The sequence below is a fragment of the Uranotaenia lowii genome, chromosome 2 (genome assembly GCF_029784155.1).
Source record: "Uranotaenia lowii strain MFRU-FL chromosome 2, ASM2978415v1, whole genome shotgun sequence".
In the NCBI taxonomy this organism is placed as follows: domain Eukaryota; kingdom Metazoa; phylum Arthropoda; class Insecta; order Diptera; family Culicidae; genus Uranotaenia; species Uranotaenia lowii.
Window position 1 is genome coordinate 377258854 of NC_073692.1, and position 16580 is coordinate 377275433.

General features: G+C 40.6%; 2 protein-coding genes across 12 annotated transcripts in view; one reads left to right on the top strand and one right to left on the bottom strand.

Moving 5' to 3' along the window:
- Window positions 1–232: 232 nt before the first annotated feature.
- LOC129744067 (WW domain-binding protein 4) overlaps window positions 233–16580 on the top strand; it is a 50312-nt gene continuing 33964 nt past the window's right edge. Inside the window, exons 1-6 of one of the 4 annotated variants that reach the window (XR_008736798.1) lie at window positions 233–315; window positions 384–456; window positions 890–1710; window positions 1774–1996; window positions 5712–6073; window positions 6185–6413. Coding sequence is in view for 3 of the 4 variants with exons in the window: in XM_055736412.1 (XP_055592387.1) it covers window positions 314–315; window positions 384–456; window positions 890–1710; window positions 1774–1978 (1101 nt within the window). In the remaining variant the exon portion in view is untranslated. Of the gene's footprint in view, window positions 316–383; window positions 457–889; window positions 1711–1773; window positions 2023–5711; window positions 6414–16580 lie in introns of those variants that run through there. The other 3 variants (XM_055736412.1, XM_055736414.1, XM_055736413.1) reach the window with 3 other exon arrangements.
- Window positions 13033–16580, bottom strand: part of LOC129744065 (protein artichoke) — a 63741-nt gene continuing 60193 nt past the window's right edge. For 7 of the 8 annotated variants that reach the window (XM_055736409.1, XM_055736406.1, XM_055736408.1 and 4 more), the window contains exons 4-5: window positions 15210–15588; window positions 13033–15143 (exon numbers count right to left, since the gene is read on the bottom strand). In XM_055736409.1, the coding sequence (XP_055592384.1) occupies window positions 13228–15143; window positions 15210–15588 (2295 nt within the window). In that variant the 3' untranslated portion in view covers window positions 13033–13227. The remainder of the gene's footprint in view (window positions 15144–15209; window positions 15589–16580) is intronic. The other variant, XM_055736411.1, reaches the window with a different exon arrangement.

A 16580-nucleotide genomic window follows, 5' to 3' on the forward strand; every position in this document is an offset into this window, starting at 1 on the left:
TATGAGACCCTGTAGATGGATTTCGTTTTGTTGTTTCTCATTGATTTCAATCGTTTTATGAAATAACCTTTAAAGAGCAACCACATTTTTGATTGTTAAATGATTCAACCAACGTAAACGTATCTGATTTATTACAATCTTTGGTTCAATTAAAACTGAGTAAAATATTTTTTTCAGATTGAATTTTGTTTAACCTAAACTATAGGTTTTCAACTTCACAGTGCACTTCAAACAAAAAATGTAAACATAAACAAAACAACATTTTTAAACGATTCAGTTCGATTTTCTGCATTTTCCTTATATTTTCTCAACCATGTAATTAAAAATTGATTCATATTGTTTTAAAACTTCAAATATATTAATGATTTTGTTTTTTATTTCAGGGCAGATTATTGGAAGTCTAATGATCGCAAATATTGCGATTTTTGCCAATGCTGGATCGCTGATAACAAATCGGTAAGTTGTAATCTTGGTACGTTGTATTACAAAATGCTTTTACATTTGTCAAATTATAAAACCATTCCAAGAAACCCTCAAAATTTTTCTTTAAGAAAGTACTTTTTAATAATATGGAAAAACCCAGTTTTTCCCTATCCTGAAAACAGTTGGATACATGAGAAATCTATTACTCAGAACACATCAGAGCTATTGATCTGAAATCTAAGTTCCTCATTTCAAGTCCCAAATTTGTTAAAAAAAATCACAAATCCCGTATTCAACCGCATCTGTTTTTTTTCTACTCGCTCTTTTTATTTTATGAAAGATTATATTCTAAATTGAAGTTTGATTCAATTTATTGATATTTGATTATTTCTCGTCTGGTAGAAATATAAAATAAATACACTCGATGACGGTTAATATTTCACTTATCTTTTTTCTCCATCTCCAGAGCGTCCAGTTCCACGAGAGTGGCCGGCGGCACAAACAGAATGTACAGAAGCGCCTCAGCGACATTACTAGAAACAGTTACAAAGCCCAGAAAGAGCAAAGCAAGGTCGATGCCGATCTGAAAAAGATGAACGATGCCGCCATGAAGGCTTACATGCAGGATATTTCCGCCGGAGCCGACATCAGCTCCCGGTTGGCTCTGGAAGAACAGCAGCGAGCTGAGGCGGCCGCCGCAGCTGCTTCCCTGGAAGCGACTGAAGATGCTGCCCCTGGTCCTAGCGTTGCCGGTCCAAGGATACCGAAGAAAAAGGTTGGCCGAGAGGCAGATCCATTCTACATTCCGGGAGATTTCAGTGACGAAGAACAGGCGGCCCCGAGCAAAGCGACTGCCGCTGCCATTGCCGAAGCTGCTAAGAAAAAGCGCCTGGAGGAAATCAATCAAATGGGTCACGGGTCCATGTGGGTAGAGGCAACTTCCGAGGAAGGTTATACCTACTATTGGAACATTAAGACCAATGAATCCATTTGGGAAGCACCAAAAGAAGGTTACATGAAAAAGGAGGAATATGAAAAGATCAATCAACTAGTTATGGTCAAACAGGAAGAGCAACTCAAAAAGGAAACAGCCTACGAGGTTGAAAATGCCCAGGAAATTGCCGCCCGTTTGAAGCGGGAACAGATGGCCAAAATGTTTCAGCACAATCGAAAAGTGAAGGAGGAGATCGAAAGTTTGACCGATTCCAAGAAGCAACGACTGGAGGAGGAAGCTGTGCTGGAAGCCGCGGCCGGGCCCTACGGACGGTGGCAGACTGTGGAGCATAGGTACGAACAATCCTTTTTTTATTCCTAAAATAAAATAAATTATTTACGTTTCGAATATTTCAGGGAAGTAAAGCCAGTCGATTTGGAGCTACCCGCCGTTCCCGAGCCACTATATGTTCCTAGTGCTGCCCCGGAAGTACCGGAGCGAAAGTTCAAGGAAAAGGTCATAACATTGGTTCCGGGTGACGAAAAGAGTGCTCTCAACGATAAATTCTTCAAGAAACGGAAAGTGCAACGAAATGCCCGGCAACGATTGGATACGGACTAGGACTAGGAGTTAAACAAGGTAGTTCAGTAAGAATCATCGATGAGGTAAATTTAAAACTTTTACAAAAACGCTTTTTTTAAATGGTAAACCAATTTCTTTTCATGTTGGGGTCTCGTATTTTGTGTTCCAATCGTTTGAATCACATTTTACTATTTCAATACGAGTATACCATCTGTTGAAAATAACAGTTTCGATATTGGATTTTCCATTTCAGCAAATATAATTGAAACAATATTCACCACACTTATTTTCTTCAGGCCCGTTCAACAGCCAATTGAAATTGGTTTCAATCGATTTCGATTGGTAAATTGTTGTTCACTCAGCCAATGTTTTGGTCGGAACTAATCCAATTGACGTTCAATGAAGCCAATCGGAATCGATCGAAACCAATCGAAATCGATCAAGCCCAAGAGCAGGATTCATTTCTATCGGTTTCTATCGCACTAACACAAATGCAGTTGTTTACTGTCAAAAAACAGCTGATTCGGTTTGGTTTTTAATTTTCAAAATTGAAACTGATGTCATTCGTTAGTTAGTGTGATTCGTACAAATGAAACTGGAGTCAATCGGTGCAGCGTCGGTGTTGCTGTGCCAGTGATGTTGTGTAAGAGGTGCTGTGCTGGTGGTGCAGGTGGTGTGGTGTCATTTGATTCGGTGTTCTCTGTCGGGTGCTGAGTCGGTGATGCTGTGCCACTCGTGCTATGTCGGTGGTGCTGTGCCACTCGTGCTAAGTTGGTGGTGCTGTGCCACTCGTGCTAAGTCGGTGGTGCTGCCAGTCGTGCTGTGTCGGTGGTGCTAGTGTTGGAATGGTGTCTAACAATTGCTAGAGACAAAAACAGCTGTTTCGTTTCTGTGGACCGTGCAGGTGCTAGTGAAAGTGGTGTCGGTCTATGTTTCGTCGGCAGTTATGTGTTAGAGGTGCTGTGTCAGTGATGTAGTTTTAGTAGCATTATTCAATGCAGTTGCTGCACCGAAGCAAAAGTGAAATTTAATACAATAAGGTTAAAATAATTAAATACATATTTTGAACAACAGAAGAAATTTATTTTTAATTACAATATTTCCATATTCCTAAAGTCATAATACAATATTAATTATGGAGGTGCACATTTTTGAAAAATATCCGGTGAACCGGTAAAAATGACATATTTCGTTAACTTAAATATTTGAAAAAAAGCTGCAAATTATGTTTTCCTATTTCTGAGATTATTTGGCCCTTCTGTAGCCTAGAATGGCTCCACCACTCCTCAACCGGAACCAAGCCTGGATGGTAGACATCTTTTAATTATCGAGGTGATTGGGGACCTAAACAAAAACAATAATTACTTTTTCTCATAACCTACTAAAATAAAAAAATAAAATACAAACCTTTTTCTGTTTTAAAATTCTTGTGCCTCTGATAAACTTCCATCAGTGGCTTTCGGATTTGTTTTTATCTGCCTACCGACTTGTTTTGGCAGCAGTCATCCATCTCTAAGGAATATCATGCCCAGAACCGTTTTTGTACTGGAAAACGAAAACCACGTCAGTTAAATAACGATGACAAACGAAGTTATCGGAGAAAATAATCTGTCTGAAATTCTTGAAATATGGCGAACACAATGGGTATGTTTGATTTGAGTTTATTTGCCTAAAACTTTTTGCATTATGCTTAAAGAATCTCGAAACCTCAAAAAGCACAGCTGAATAAGAAAATGACAACAAACATAGCGTGTTAGTATTAGTGAATGGCTGTTCAATCAACAGCCTAATAGAAATCGATCGAAGTCAATTGAAAAAACAGCTGATCAACTGTCAATCCATTTCAATTGATTTCGATTGGGTTTCGTTGAACACACCCTTCATATAATGAGAAGGCGACACCATCAGCATCCTCTAGCGGACAAAATGGAAGCATTAATTCGAGAAATTCGTCTAACTTATGAATAGCGTGTATTCCGACTCGACTTGATCAGGGATGCCAGTTATAATAAATGAAATTGTTTGTTTCTATTCTTGCACCATAAAAATTTTAGTAAACCAATAAATTTTATTGTTTCAAAAAATACATAGATTTGAATGCGCATAAAGTGTTTTTTAAGAAAAAGATTTTAAATTCAATTGGTCAACTGCTTAACTGTTTATCAAAATTTTGCTTACTAATAATAGTTAAGGAAAAAAATATCACGAAATTTACGTAGAAATATCGTTATTTTCTCTTTACTAGATGACGGGTGTCACTTTTCAATTTGGCAAAAAATGGGGATAAACGATTCGTATTAAAAGATGGTATTGTTATTGTCTCATGCTAGATTTTCCTTGTTAATATTTGAACATTTTCAAACAAATTGGTTTATCATTATCAAACTATAAAGTTTGTTAGATCATTTATCAAATCCAGATCTTAGGTCAAAGGACATTATACCGAGCTTTTATCCAGCAATAACATGACAATAATCTCTCTTGAATATTTATAATTAATGAATTGATTAAAAAAATCAATGCTAACAAAGCGTTTCAGAAATGCCAGTGCTCCAAAAAAACAAAAAGCTAACAACTAATATCCATTTTTCTGATTATGGACTTGGAATCATGCCTGAGAGAATTGTGACATATCTTCTGAAAAACATGAAAGAAGTAAAGGCTGGTGGTGCGAATTTTGAATTCATTTCTTAAATGAGCGGAATTTATTTTTTTATGTGTTCCTAAACTAAACAAAAAAAGTGATGAAAATATGTTCGGACGGCATCCCTGATTAGCATTTTGACAACTCCAGATTAACATTTTGAAAGGGCACAGATTGATTTTTTTTTATTAATTGAGACAAATGTATGCAACAGAATTGTTTTTTCTTTCAAATTCAAACCAATTGTACTGAAATAAATAAAAAAAAACTCTTTCGATTCGCAATGAATAATCGGAATGCGATATATTTCTTAATGTTTTCCCATCATTTATTTGTGCACGTGAATGCAAAACAAAAATCTAAACAAATAAAAAATCACAGCTGAAATAGTTTGACAGAAACGATTATCAAGGAGAAAACAAAATTTAAGCACATTTTTTTTTTAATTAATACGAAAACTGTGTGCACATTAAGCATCATGTCATTTGTTATTACCAAGAAGGAAAAATTCTGTTCCCGCCATGGAATGTGACGAAATTATATTGGTATTGGCATGTATATTGGTTTTGAAATGAAACGTTTTTATTATTTTTTACTATTGCAAAACAAATGATATTCCAAAACACAAAAAACTGTTTAAATCTCACTAGGAAAAATAAATAATAATCATTTTTGAATTTCAATTTTTTTATTACTTTATCTATATTTAATTTTCGTCTCTTAGCTAAGCTTTTAAAACTTGTATTAAGCTTCCGCTAATTTTGATTTGCCTTTTTGTATGACATATTCTAGGTAACGGACCGTTGTTAAAAACTCGAAATAAAGACAAAGATTAAATAAAATTTATTGAATTTGATTTAAAGAAACTAAAAGGCGCAAATGTTTGATTAAGAATATGTAGTTTGTCTGCTTTCTCGTTAAGTGTTGGCGGAAATTTGCAACGCAAAAGTCTAAAATCTGTGCAGGCAGATTTTATGGCGAGTGTCGTAAATCAATGTATTTTTAGTTATTTATGAAGTCATAATAAATTAGTCATTTATTACGAATTCTTGACCTTATAGTTTATATGATTCTAATAACATTCCCTTTTCATTCTTTCTTTTTTTAAACTTTGCGCTAAATCGATAGGAATATTACAATCACGATGTTATAGAGTATCAGCAGCGGTCAGGTGTCAAAGCTACAATAACACTCAATTTTGACACTTGCTCCTCGGTATTGAAAAAGCAAGCCAGGAGCCATATTTGAATACCGACCAACTCCTGATTTGACAGATGCTAACAAAAGGAAATAGCATCAAAAAACAACAACACCTATCGGAGCGTCACCAGTGGCTAAAATGGAAACCAGTTTAGCACTTACCGGTGCGCAAATGTACTGCTAAAGCTAAAAAAGGACCTAGAATGTGTCCGGGGTTAACACCTGGGATAGCACTTATCGCTGCCGATGCTTTAAGGTGCTTCAAGGGTTTAGACAACGTTTTAAGAATTGTAAGAATATGCGCTTTTAATAATTCATATTTATTCAAATAGTAATCATTTTACTTCCGCCTTTTCTATATGCTACGCCAAACTTTTTGCGATTGTCAATTGAAAAATCAGGACACCTGGCATCTCTGATCAAAGCTCCGAAAAAATTCACAGTGTAATAGTTCCATTTCTGTCGCCAGATAGCGCTATTCGTGTCTCCCGATTTCTCGTTAAGTGGTGTATATCGGTTCTAGTATATCCGATTTCAGACACAAACTGCTATTTAGTTTGATTAAAAAAATCCAAATAATTAAACCCTGGATAAAATAAAAAATGATTGTCACAGTGTAAGCAAAGCAAACTAGGTATGCACCTTTTTTCCCTTCGAAATCCAGATTTTTGTAATCTTTAAGTGATTTTAAAAGAAAAATGTTTCTAGTGTCTGTGCTTTCTTCCTCTTTTGGCAAGCTATGAACGGTGTTCGATGCTTTAAAAGGGTTGTGCAATAAATTTTTTCGGATTAGTTTTTTCATCTTCGCTATGGTTCGTATTGATCTTGAAACAAGAAAGAAAATTCTGCACACTTGGTTGGTGCACTGAAAAGGGTGTACCAAACCTACAACCAAATCGCAAAACGGTTCAAAGTACACCACACCAGCGTGAAAAGTATGTCGGCTTTGAAGGATCTGCCTAGATCCGGAAGAAAACCTGGTTCCAGTTAGCGCTAGTTAAATGCCAAGAAGTCATTCATATCAAACGTAACGTAACGGATCGGTATCAACGCGTGATCTGGCTAAAAAGTTCAAAATCAGCATTGGGATGATTCAGAGAATCAAGGCCAGCAACTCCTTGAAGACGTACAAGAAGCGGAAAAACTGAAAGAGATCGTTGCACATCTTTTCCCGCAGCATGACCCGACCTCGTACGACGTGGGAGCCCACGACAACGAACCAGTAACTAACGAGAAACTTGTGGCTATCGCTAGGAAACTTGCGGTGAATAAGGCCCCTGGTCCGGACGGAATCCCAAATGCAGTGCTGAAGGTGGCGATGCAGACCATTCCGGATACATTCAGAGTGGTGCTGCAAAAGTGTCTCGACGAGGGATCTTTTCCCAATTCGTGGAAAACGGCAAAGTTGGTGCTACTACCGAAACTTGGGAAACCTCCAGGGCATCCATCATCGCACAGACCCATATGTCTACTGGACATCCTTGGTAAGCTACTGGAAAAGATAATATTCAACAGACTTATCTACACAGAAGGCAAAAGTGGACTGTCGGACAGACAGCTCGGTTTTCGGAAAGGAATATTTACGGTGGACGTCATCGGAATGGTGACGGAGTACGCGAAGCGCGCCTATTAAAAGAAGCGGACAGGTGTCCAAGGCAGTTCCAAGGCAGCAGGTCTCAAAATCAATGTCGGAAAGACCAAGTCGATGGAAATCAACACAGGAAATCGTTCCAATTTCGTGGTAGACAGTGGAGTGCTTCCAGTATCTTGGTAGCCAGATTACGCCTGATGGTGTTACCAAGAAGGACATCGAAACCCGGATCAGAAAAGCCCGATTTGCGTTTGCGAGTCTGCCAGCCAGCCAGGCGCTCACGCCAGATCTCTCTACGAACTAAGATCCGAATCTTCAACTCAAACGTCAAATCCGTATTGCTGTATGGGTGTGAAACTTGGTGGAACATCATACGCGCTTGGTGGCCTAGCAACTGGATCTCAAACGTTGAACTTCATCGCCGGTGTCATCAAAAGGCGCTAGAAATCGAGATTTGGGAACGTAAGTGGAGATAGATTGGGCACTAGACTGCCCCAAATTTGTATGGGAAATTCAAAACCTGTGAAATGATATGCGCTGCAGGCTAAAATTGATCCTAGGCCTAGTACAAGATCTCATGCCAAATTTGGGCCAGATCGGATCACGGGAAGGGGTCGCTCAACGAGCCTGAAGTTTGTATGGGATTTTGAGACATTTTGTTCGGGAGAAACATGAAAAACCAGTTTTTCATCAATAACTTTGGTTCCCGTCGGCCGATTTCTTTCAAAAATGGGTTTTCTTAAAGCCTAAATTATGAAAAACATTTCATCCGAAGATTGCATATCGATAAGAGTTAAAACAAAAAAGTTATTAGGCTTCCAAAATGGGTTAACTTTTTTAAGGATGGTATTCATCACAGTAAATGAGTCAGGGCGGTCGAACTTATTGACGCCTCATTAGCAGTGATGAATACCACCGTAAAAAAAGTTAGCCCATTTTGGAAGTCCAATAACTTTTTTGTCTTAACTCTTATCGATATGCAATCTTCGGATGAAATGTTTTTCATAATTTAGGCTTTATGAAAACCCGTTTTTGAAAGAAATCGGCCGACGGGAACCAAAGTTATTGATGAAAAACTGGTTTTTCATGTTTCTCCCGAACAAAATGTCTCAAAATCCCATACAAACTTCAGGCTCGTTGAGCGACCCCTTCCCGTGATCCGATCTGGCCCAAATTTGGCATGAGATCTTGTACTAGGCCTAGGATCAATTTTAGCCTGCAGCGCATAACTTTTTCAAAAGTCGGGTCATTTGGGGCACTCTATTGGGCACACGCTGCGAAGAGATGAAAACGAGATTTGCAGAGAGGCGCTTGACTGGAATCCAGATGGGCATCGAAGAAGAGGCAGGCCCAAAAGCTCGTGGCGGCGAAGTCTAGCCGCTGAAATCCGCACAGTTGACGAGAACCTTGGCTGGCAGCAAGTGAAGACGCTGGCTCCGGATCGCCAGCAGTGGAGATCTTTTATCTCAGCCCTATGCGTCGGTCAATCGGCGCCGGACCCTTGGTTAGTTAGTTAGTTAGTTAGGACAGGTGTTCGTCAATGCGCCATTGTGACGATCGACGTTAAGAATGCCTTCAACAATGCCAGCTGGGAAGCGATTGCCAAAGCGCTTCACATGATGCGTTTTCCCGATACCCTCTGCAGGATATAAGGAAGCTTCTTCGAAAATCGAGTCCTGACGTGCCAAACCGAAATTGGGTTACGATCTACTGCCCTAATAGCGGGTGTTCCATAGGGTTCCATACTAGGACCTGTGCTTTGGAATGCCATATGTAATGAGGTGTTTACGCTGAAACTACCAGCAGGATTTGCTGGCGATATCGTGCTCATGATCACCGACGAAACAATAGAGGAGATAGAAGACCTTGCAACGGTTGCCGTAGAAAGGGCTGGTGTCTGGATGGAGGGAGTTGAGCTTCAGATAGCTCACCATAAAACAGAAGTTCGGCTTGTGACCAACAAAAGAGTTGTGTCGCACATGGAGATTACTGTTGGATGATACACGATATCTTCGAAACAGCAGCTGAGATACCTTGGAGTAATGGTCGATAATCGCTTAAGTTTTGGTGCGCATGTCAAATACTGTTGTCAAAGTCATCGATTCATTGGTCTGGATTTTGCCTGTAATGGTTCAAAAAGTAGAAAAAGACGTCTCCTTGCGAGCGCAGCACTGTCAAAACTGTGATACGGAGGAGCGGCCTGGAGCTCTGCCATAGAGGTAGAGTGCAACAGAGCCAAATCACGAAGCACTCATCGGCTGATGGCCAAGTGAGTTTCCTGTGTATACAGGACTATATCAGCAGATACAGCTCATCGACATAACTCTAGCGGAGGCTATGGAGTGTTACGAAGCAAGAGCTGTTAGAGAAGTGCGAAAAGTTCAACGAGCAGCGTCAATGCTGAAGTGCTAGGATCAATGGTACGCAGAACAACGCAAGATGAACGCATAGGCTAATCTCGCGACTTTCAGACTGGCTAAATCGGAAGTATGGACTTCTACCTGACGCAGTTCCTTTCGGGCCATGGGTGCTTTAAGCAATACCTTCATCGGTTTAAGCTTATCAGTTCGCCTTACTGCCCGGAATGCGTATATACGGAGGAATCGGCAGAACATGCTATCTTTCTCTGCTCCATATTCGTTTCAAGGCGTCAACAACTTTCATATTTGAACGCTGAAAATGCTGTGAGTGAAATGTGTCGCGACGAACATTCGTGGCGTGCTATAGTCGACGAAATCTCGCAAATCATGCGAGACCTAACCCGAATCAGGAAAGATGATGAACGTAGAGAGCGAAATAGTCATACCAAACTTGACAAGCTGAAGGAAGGTCTTGGGCCTCGTATGACACCACAATTCCAAAGCAACGCGATCTTCGGGCGCGGTGTAACCCTAATCTGGACTCATATGTGTGGTGGGACTTAAAAGGTTTCACGTACTCAGCTACGATCTTTTCTGCAGCAAAAATAAGCGGAGATACCAATCGGGGTGGTCGTGACGGGATTCTAGCTTGGTAAAGGGGATACGGTCAAAATTTGGTCAATATCAACTTGATGTATTTCTTTCAATTTTACATTTAAAAAACCTGAGCACCCCTCATTTTGAAGGTGTGTGTGTGTAGAATGTTGCTCCTATTTTGATTTTGGAATTCACTCTTCAGTAGTCAAAATGCCGTCCAAGGAAGAAGAGCAGCGTATCAAAATTTTGCTCGCGCATCGCGAAAATCCGAGCTACTCGCACGCAAAGCTGGCAAAATCGCTGAAAGTTGCCAAATCAACCGTTACAAATGTAATTAAAGTGTTTGGGGAACGTTTGTCGACAGCCAGGAAGTCTGGATCGGGGGGAAATCGAAAACCGGAAGCCGCTGAGACGACAAAGAGAGTTGCCGGTAGTTTCAAGCGAAACCCTAACCTCTCTCTCCGAGATGCCGTAAATAAGCTGGGTGTATCGTCTACAACCGTGCATCAAGCCAAAAAACGAGCCGGACTATCGACTTACAAGAAGGTAGTGACTCCAAATCGCGATAATAAACTAAATACGACGGCCAAAGCGCGATCCCAGAGGCTGTACACGACGATGCTGACGAAGTTTGACTGTGTGGTAATGGACGACGAAACCTACGTCAAAGCCGACTTCAAGCAGCTTCAGGGACAGGAGTTTTATACGCATAAGGAAGGGAAAAGGTAGCAGATATTTTCAAGCACATGAAACTGTCAAAGTTCGCGAAGAAATATCTGGTTTGGCAAGCCATCTGTACCTGTGGCTTGAAAAGCAGCATTTTCATAGCTTCCGGGACACTGTCAACCAAGAAATTTACGTGAAAGAGTGTTTGAATAAACGTTTGCTGCCTTTCCTGAAGAAACATGGTTGTTGCGTACTGTTTTGGCCGGATTTGGCATCTTGCCATTCAGGTAAAAAGGCCATGGAGTGGTACGCCGCCAACAACGTGCAGGTGGTCAAGGACAAGGACAAGAACCCTCCCAACACGCCAGAGCTTCGCCCAATTGAGAAATACTGGGCTATTGTAAAGCGGAACCTAAAGAAGACCAAAAAAACTGTTAAGGACGAGCATCAGTTCAAGGCAAACTGGCTTTCTGCGGCGAAGAAGGTGAACAAGCGTAAGGCCCGGCAATTCGGATTTGGAAAGCGGAAGCCTAACTGAATATTTTTCCTGAATTTTATACTAAATAAACTTGAAAAAGAAATTTAATTTGATTTTTTAAATAAACGATTTCACCGAGGGGACAGTTTCTCAAAGAATGGAAAAATTCGAGAAAAATTGGAAGGCAGCATCCAGGGAATGCACAAAAGCGACTGTGGAAGGCACTTCATCAGAAGTGCGATCATTCTTTCGAACTAGAGATGTATTGAATAGTGGTATTTGGTTAACGGCCACCATCACCAAAGAGAATGTGTTTCTGTGAAATTTGTAACAAAAAATGTCGTAGCAGGTGCCAAGCAATTTAAAATTGCCTATTTGATATTAGGTGAAGGTCGAATTTTAGCAAGATAACTTCAAAATAGTTAAAAAGATAACGATGATCTTTAATATTAAGCATACCATACTTTCAGCCACACGTATCCACACGGTCAGGCATTCAGGACGACGTTATTGATTTAGCAGATTATATGAATAAACCCGATCAAAGTTCGGGAAGTTTTAAACAATATCTGGACATCTTGACTTATCTCGAATCTTCATTGGATTTATGGGCAAGCCTGGATATATCATGAAAAATTGGAATAATCGATAATCAAAGTATGAAGCGATACTCGTCAGCATGATCGACAGATACACGGGTACATCTAAGATCTTTTGCTGAAACCATAAATTTTTGATGATTGTGTAGCTCTTACAACATTTCTTTTCGATATTTCATAAATTATCCACAATCATTTGAATAATTTTACAAGGCTTAACGGTTTTTGGGCGGTTTTCGTAGAAAAATTTGATAGACAAATTAAAAAAAAAGCAAAATGAAATTGTTGGAAAAAAAGTAACGTTCACAAGCTTTTGATATTTCAAAGAAGATTTCAAAATTTTAATTTTTGTTGTCTATAAACATTTTGGTTTTTTTTACTTTGAACTGGAGAAACATTATAACATTCTTAATTTTCTTTTAAGATTTATTATTCGCACTTTGAGATCGTTAATTTTATTGATTTTCTGAACAAAAATGTAAAAAATACTTAATTTGATTTTGATGAAATTAATGGGAATAGCATCACAGAAAACCATCACAGATTTTTTGGGTAAAATCACAGAAAGTCATTATATTGTAAAGACGGTACAATTTTGAAAATGACTACCAATATGGTTACCAGCCTGCTTGGGTCATGATGATCTCTTTTCAGCAATGTGTTTATTGTAAGTAGAAGAATAGATTAACACACAGAATTTAGAAATATTAAAATCAATAATATTTATAGAATTTCCTGAGGAAGATACCTTTTCTGGTGTCCGCTTGCTATAAAATTAGGCTTTTTTTTCGTGGCGTGGTTTAACACATGTAGATTACATAAAGATGAAATGGAATACACAACGGTGGAAGTCCTTTACCTTCACTGGATTAATTCTCAGCAAGAGATTTGAAATAATTTTCTCAACAACTAAACAAAAAAAACTTCTAAAGGTAATGTATTTATTTATTGTCCTTAAGTATGTTGTACAGTAACGTATACTTATCCTAGGAAAATCTGTTGAAATCTTTTTACAAATGAGAGAAATCATACCTCAGTTATCACTTCATCGTGGTTATCAATATTTGGTACTGCGTTTTTTCTACAACTAACTATTTGAAATAGTACACTGGAAGTTAAAACTATCAACTCTTGCTTCCTGTAACAACTGGTCCTAAAAAGCATACGTTCTCCATATCGCAGCTAGAACTATAAAGCTTAGGGAAATACGGAATCCAAAACTCCTACTGCCACCGCTCTTGTACGGATTTAGTCCGGGTTCATCGAAATCGTCGTAAAGTGGGGTCCGATTGTAGGTCGCATAGTACCACTCCATGTCCTCCCGTTTCCTTATTTCATTTCCGGAAAGTGGATGATTGTGGGCCAAATCGATGATGCTCTGGGTAACGAATTCGTTATCGTACTTCGGTAGGATCCGATGCGTTGCCGATCCGGAATACTCATCCCGCCCTGGAGAACTTCCGGCGACGTACGGGGTTACGGTTGAGGAGAGGGGAGCCGCTACCTTTTCTATGGTTGATTTGCCGGGTGGACGTTTACCACCGGGAGAGATCGAGACGGCACTCCCAGTTGGGATGGTCTGTTGGGCTGCTCCGGAGGAAACGAGGGCGGAGTTGATCCCATCGTAGAATTCGGTGTTGGGAGCCCGAGTGAGTTCCCGGGTCATTGTAGGTTCGTTTTTGTGTAGGGTGAAGGGTTTGTTGAACTGATGGGGACCAGCCGTGGTTGCCGTTCCGAGTTCGATCGAGAGCCGGGTTGTGAGGTCGTCATCGTGTTTGGAAGATGAGTCGTGGCTTCCACTAGCCGGTGCGGATGGGTGATCCGCATCGTCTTCGACGGCTTCGTCATCATCTTCGTAGGTGTCCTCCATTTCGGAGTGCTGGGAAGAATTGTCTTGGGCAGGGGGGTTCGGTTTCTCTGTAACTTCCTTGCGGTTTGTACTTTCTTTGGCGTTTTCATGTTCTTTGGGTGGTGGCGGATGAGTTGGAATCGGTTCTCCGTGGGTTATTCCGTCGACAAAGTACGGAGCGTGATGGGAAGGTTTTATGGTAGCTTCAAACTTGTTTCTTTGCAGGTGACGCGTAGTGTCCGTAACCAGAGGTACACGATCGATGAACTCTTCAGGCCACTTTCCTGGCCCGGTTAGATTTTGTTTCATGATTTTGGTTACAGGGGGTTCAGTTATTGGGGTGAAACCTCCCTCGCTACCAGGGATGACTGGCGTGAAGCCTCCCTTTTGTATTGTAGGTTTCTGGAAAGATGTTTGGAAGTAAGGCCTGTAGAACAGGTTATTGTCATTGGAAGCTCCCAGATTTTTGTCTTGTGTGTCATCGGGAGTTCTAACGGTGATTGAGGCCCCGATTCGATCGCTAGTTTTGTAGATCGAAGGGTTAGCTGGATCATCGGGTCGGTAAACTTGAACGCGTCCCTTGGCTCGAGTGCCTGTAGCTGCTCGGTTATTTGGACTTCTTCCGGCTGAGCCTCCGAACATTTTCCCGACATCTAAACTTGGAATCGGAACACCGAAAAACGTGAACTGCGGCTTATTCAGATTCGGAGGCTCTGGAGGTTGGTTGTACAGATTGTTAAACTTGTTGTTGTTGAAGTCTACTACGTTCTGGCTGAAGTTGCCTCGAATTGGCGGATCTCCTGAAAAGGTAGACCCGTTTAGTATCCCAATCAAACGACTGTCATTCAGAGCCCCAGGATAGTCAATGTACTGGTTGGAAAAGTACTCACTTTCCCCGGGCGAAGGTGGAATGGCAACGACGGCTGGCACAACTCCTGGCCCCGGACCAGGTCCCGGTGGCAACGCATCATAGCTTTCTGCATCACAGTCATCGAAATCTAGCTGCCTCACGAATATGTCCCCATGGTCGTTGGTCAGGGGAATGCGCTCATCACTAACGGGTCCTCCAACTCTGGCGTCCGCTTGACACTCGTTCCTGGTGAGGCGGGTATCCATCAGCATCTTTCCATCTCGACAGCGAGGTCCCGGATAAATGTTTCTAGTTTCCTGGAGCCAAGCTTTGTACCACAACATCTCGCAGGTGCAGTCCAGGGGGTTTCCTGGAAAAGGTATAAAAGAATTTGTTTTAATCCTTCAAGACCCCTTTATAAGGTTATCAGAATTACCATCAACATCCAGAATAGCGATGTTAGTCCTCAAGTTCCGGAAGATGGGCTCCGGAACACGTGCCATCCGGTTATTCCTTACGCTCAAGACCCTCAGTCGAGGCATGCTGGCAAATGGTTCACCCTGGATGCCACAAATGCGGTTATCGTCCAGCTTCAGTTCTACCAACCAGTCCAAGCCGCGCAGAGGATTGGGGGTGATCTTCCGAATTTGATTGCCGGATAAGTCCAGTACTTCCAGGTTCCGGACACTTCGTAGTCCGACATTCTCCAAACTGCGGAACTGATTTGTCGATAGGTTCAGGTAAACGATCGATGGTGAACGGTAGAAAGTGTAGGGTGATATCAGTTGCAGATTGTTTTGCTGCAGGTGAACGGCCTGTAAAAAAAATAATTATCCTTTCAGTAAGATTTATTTGTTAGGCAATTTATGGCTAATGCATTGATTCGTCTGAAATGTAGAACATTCATTGAAAAGAGTTCTCTTTGTTTGGATGCATCCATTGAAGCAATTCAATACTGAATATCTCGTATATTTCACGCTGCCAAGTTTTTCTGAGCATCAAGAGCTGGAACGTTAACAAGATATTCGATATAAAATATCTCAGAACGATCATTTTGAGAACTAAGAAAATTTGTTTACCATCAGCCATGGTTGTCCATTTCTCCCCGAGCGGCTTGAAAAATGTAGCTTAGTGAACTTTTCGTTCTGAAACACTTGCCCTGCTCTGTTAAGACGCCTAGCGTACACCCAATCAAAGAGCAGATAATGCTCCGCCAGGGTGAGAGCAAGAGAAAAAAAATCATCACATTAAGTGTAGGGGAGCAGCGCTAAAGCAATTCAGTAGGCTTGGTTCTTTCCCAACATGAAAAGGAAGAAGAAGAAGCAATATCGTTTCGTGCTGTTTGTTTGCCTACTGTGGTAGGAAGAGAATGAAAAAAATGCACTTTAGTTGTGTGTTTCGGGATTTCTCCTGCTTGAGATTCGAACTCATCACTAGTCTAATGCCACCCCGCTTAACCAGTTGCGTGCCTTTGCCTTATACTCTATCTGAGCTTGTTAGAAAGTGGAGGTTTATTCTCGCAATGATTCTTAAGGAACGGTTTATTTTAAGCGCACCGCTGGCAGGCAGGCCGACGTTTGGTTGCAAAAAAATTGGACAATGGAAATGTGCATAAGTTAACCTAATGTATAAGATTTTTGGGATTTAAGAAGGAAAATTTAAGTGTTAGAATGAGGGTTTCTAAAATCCGATAACAGCGTCAAAAGCAGGCTAATCAAAACTAAGAAAAAACGACTTCACTTGCAAGTTTTTTCTTTAAACTCATACAAACTGCTGTTAAAAAAGTAAACAGATTGGTTATAAGCCA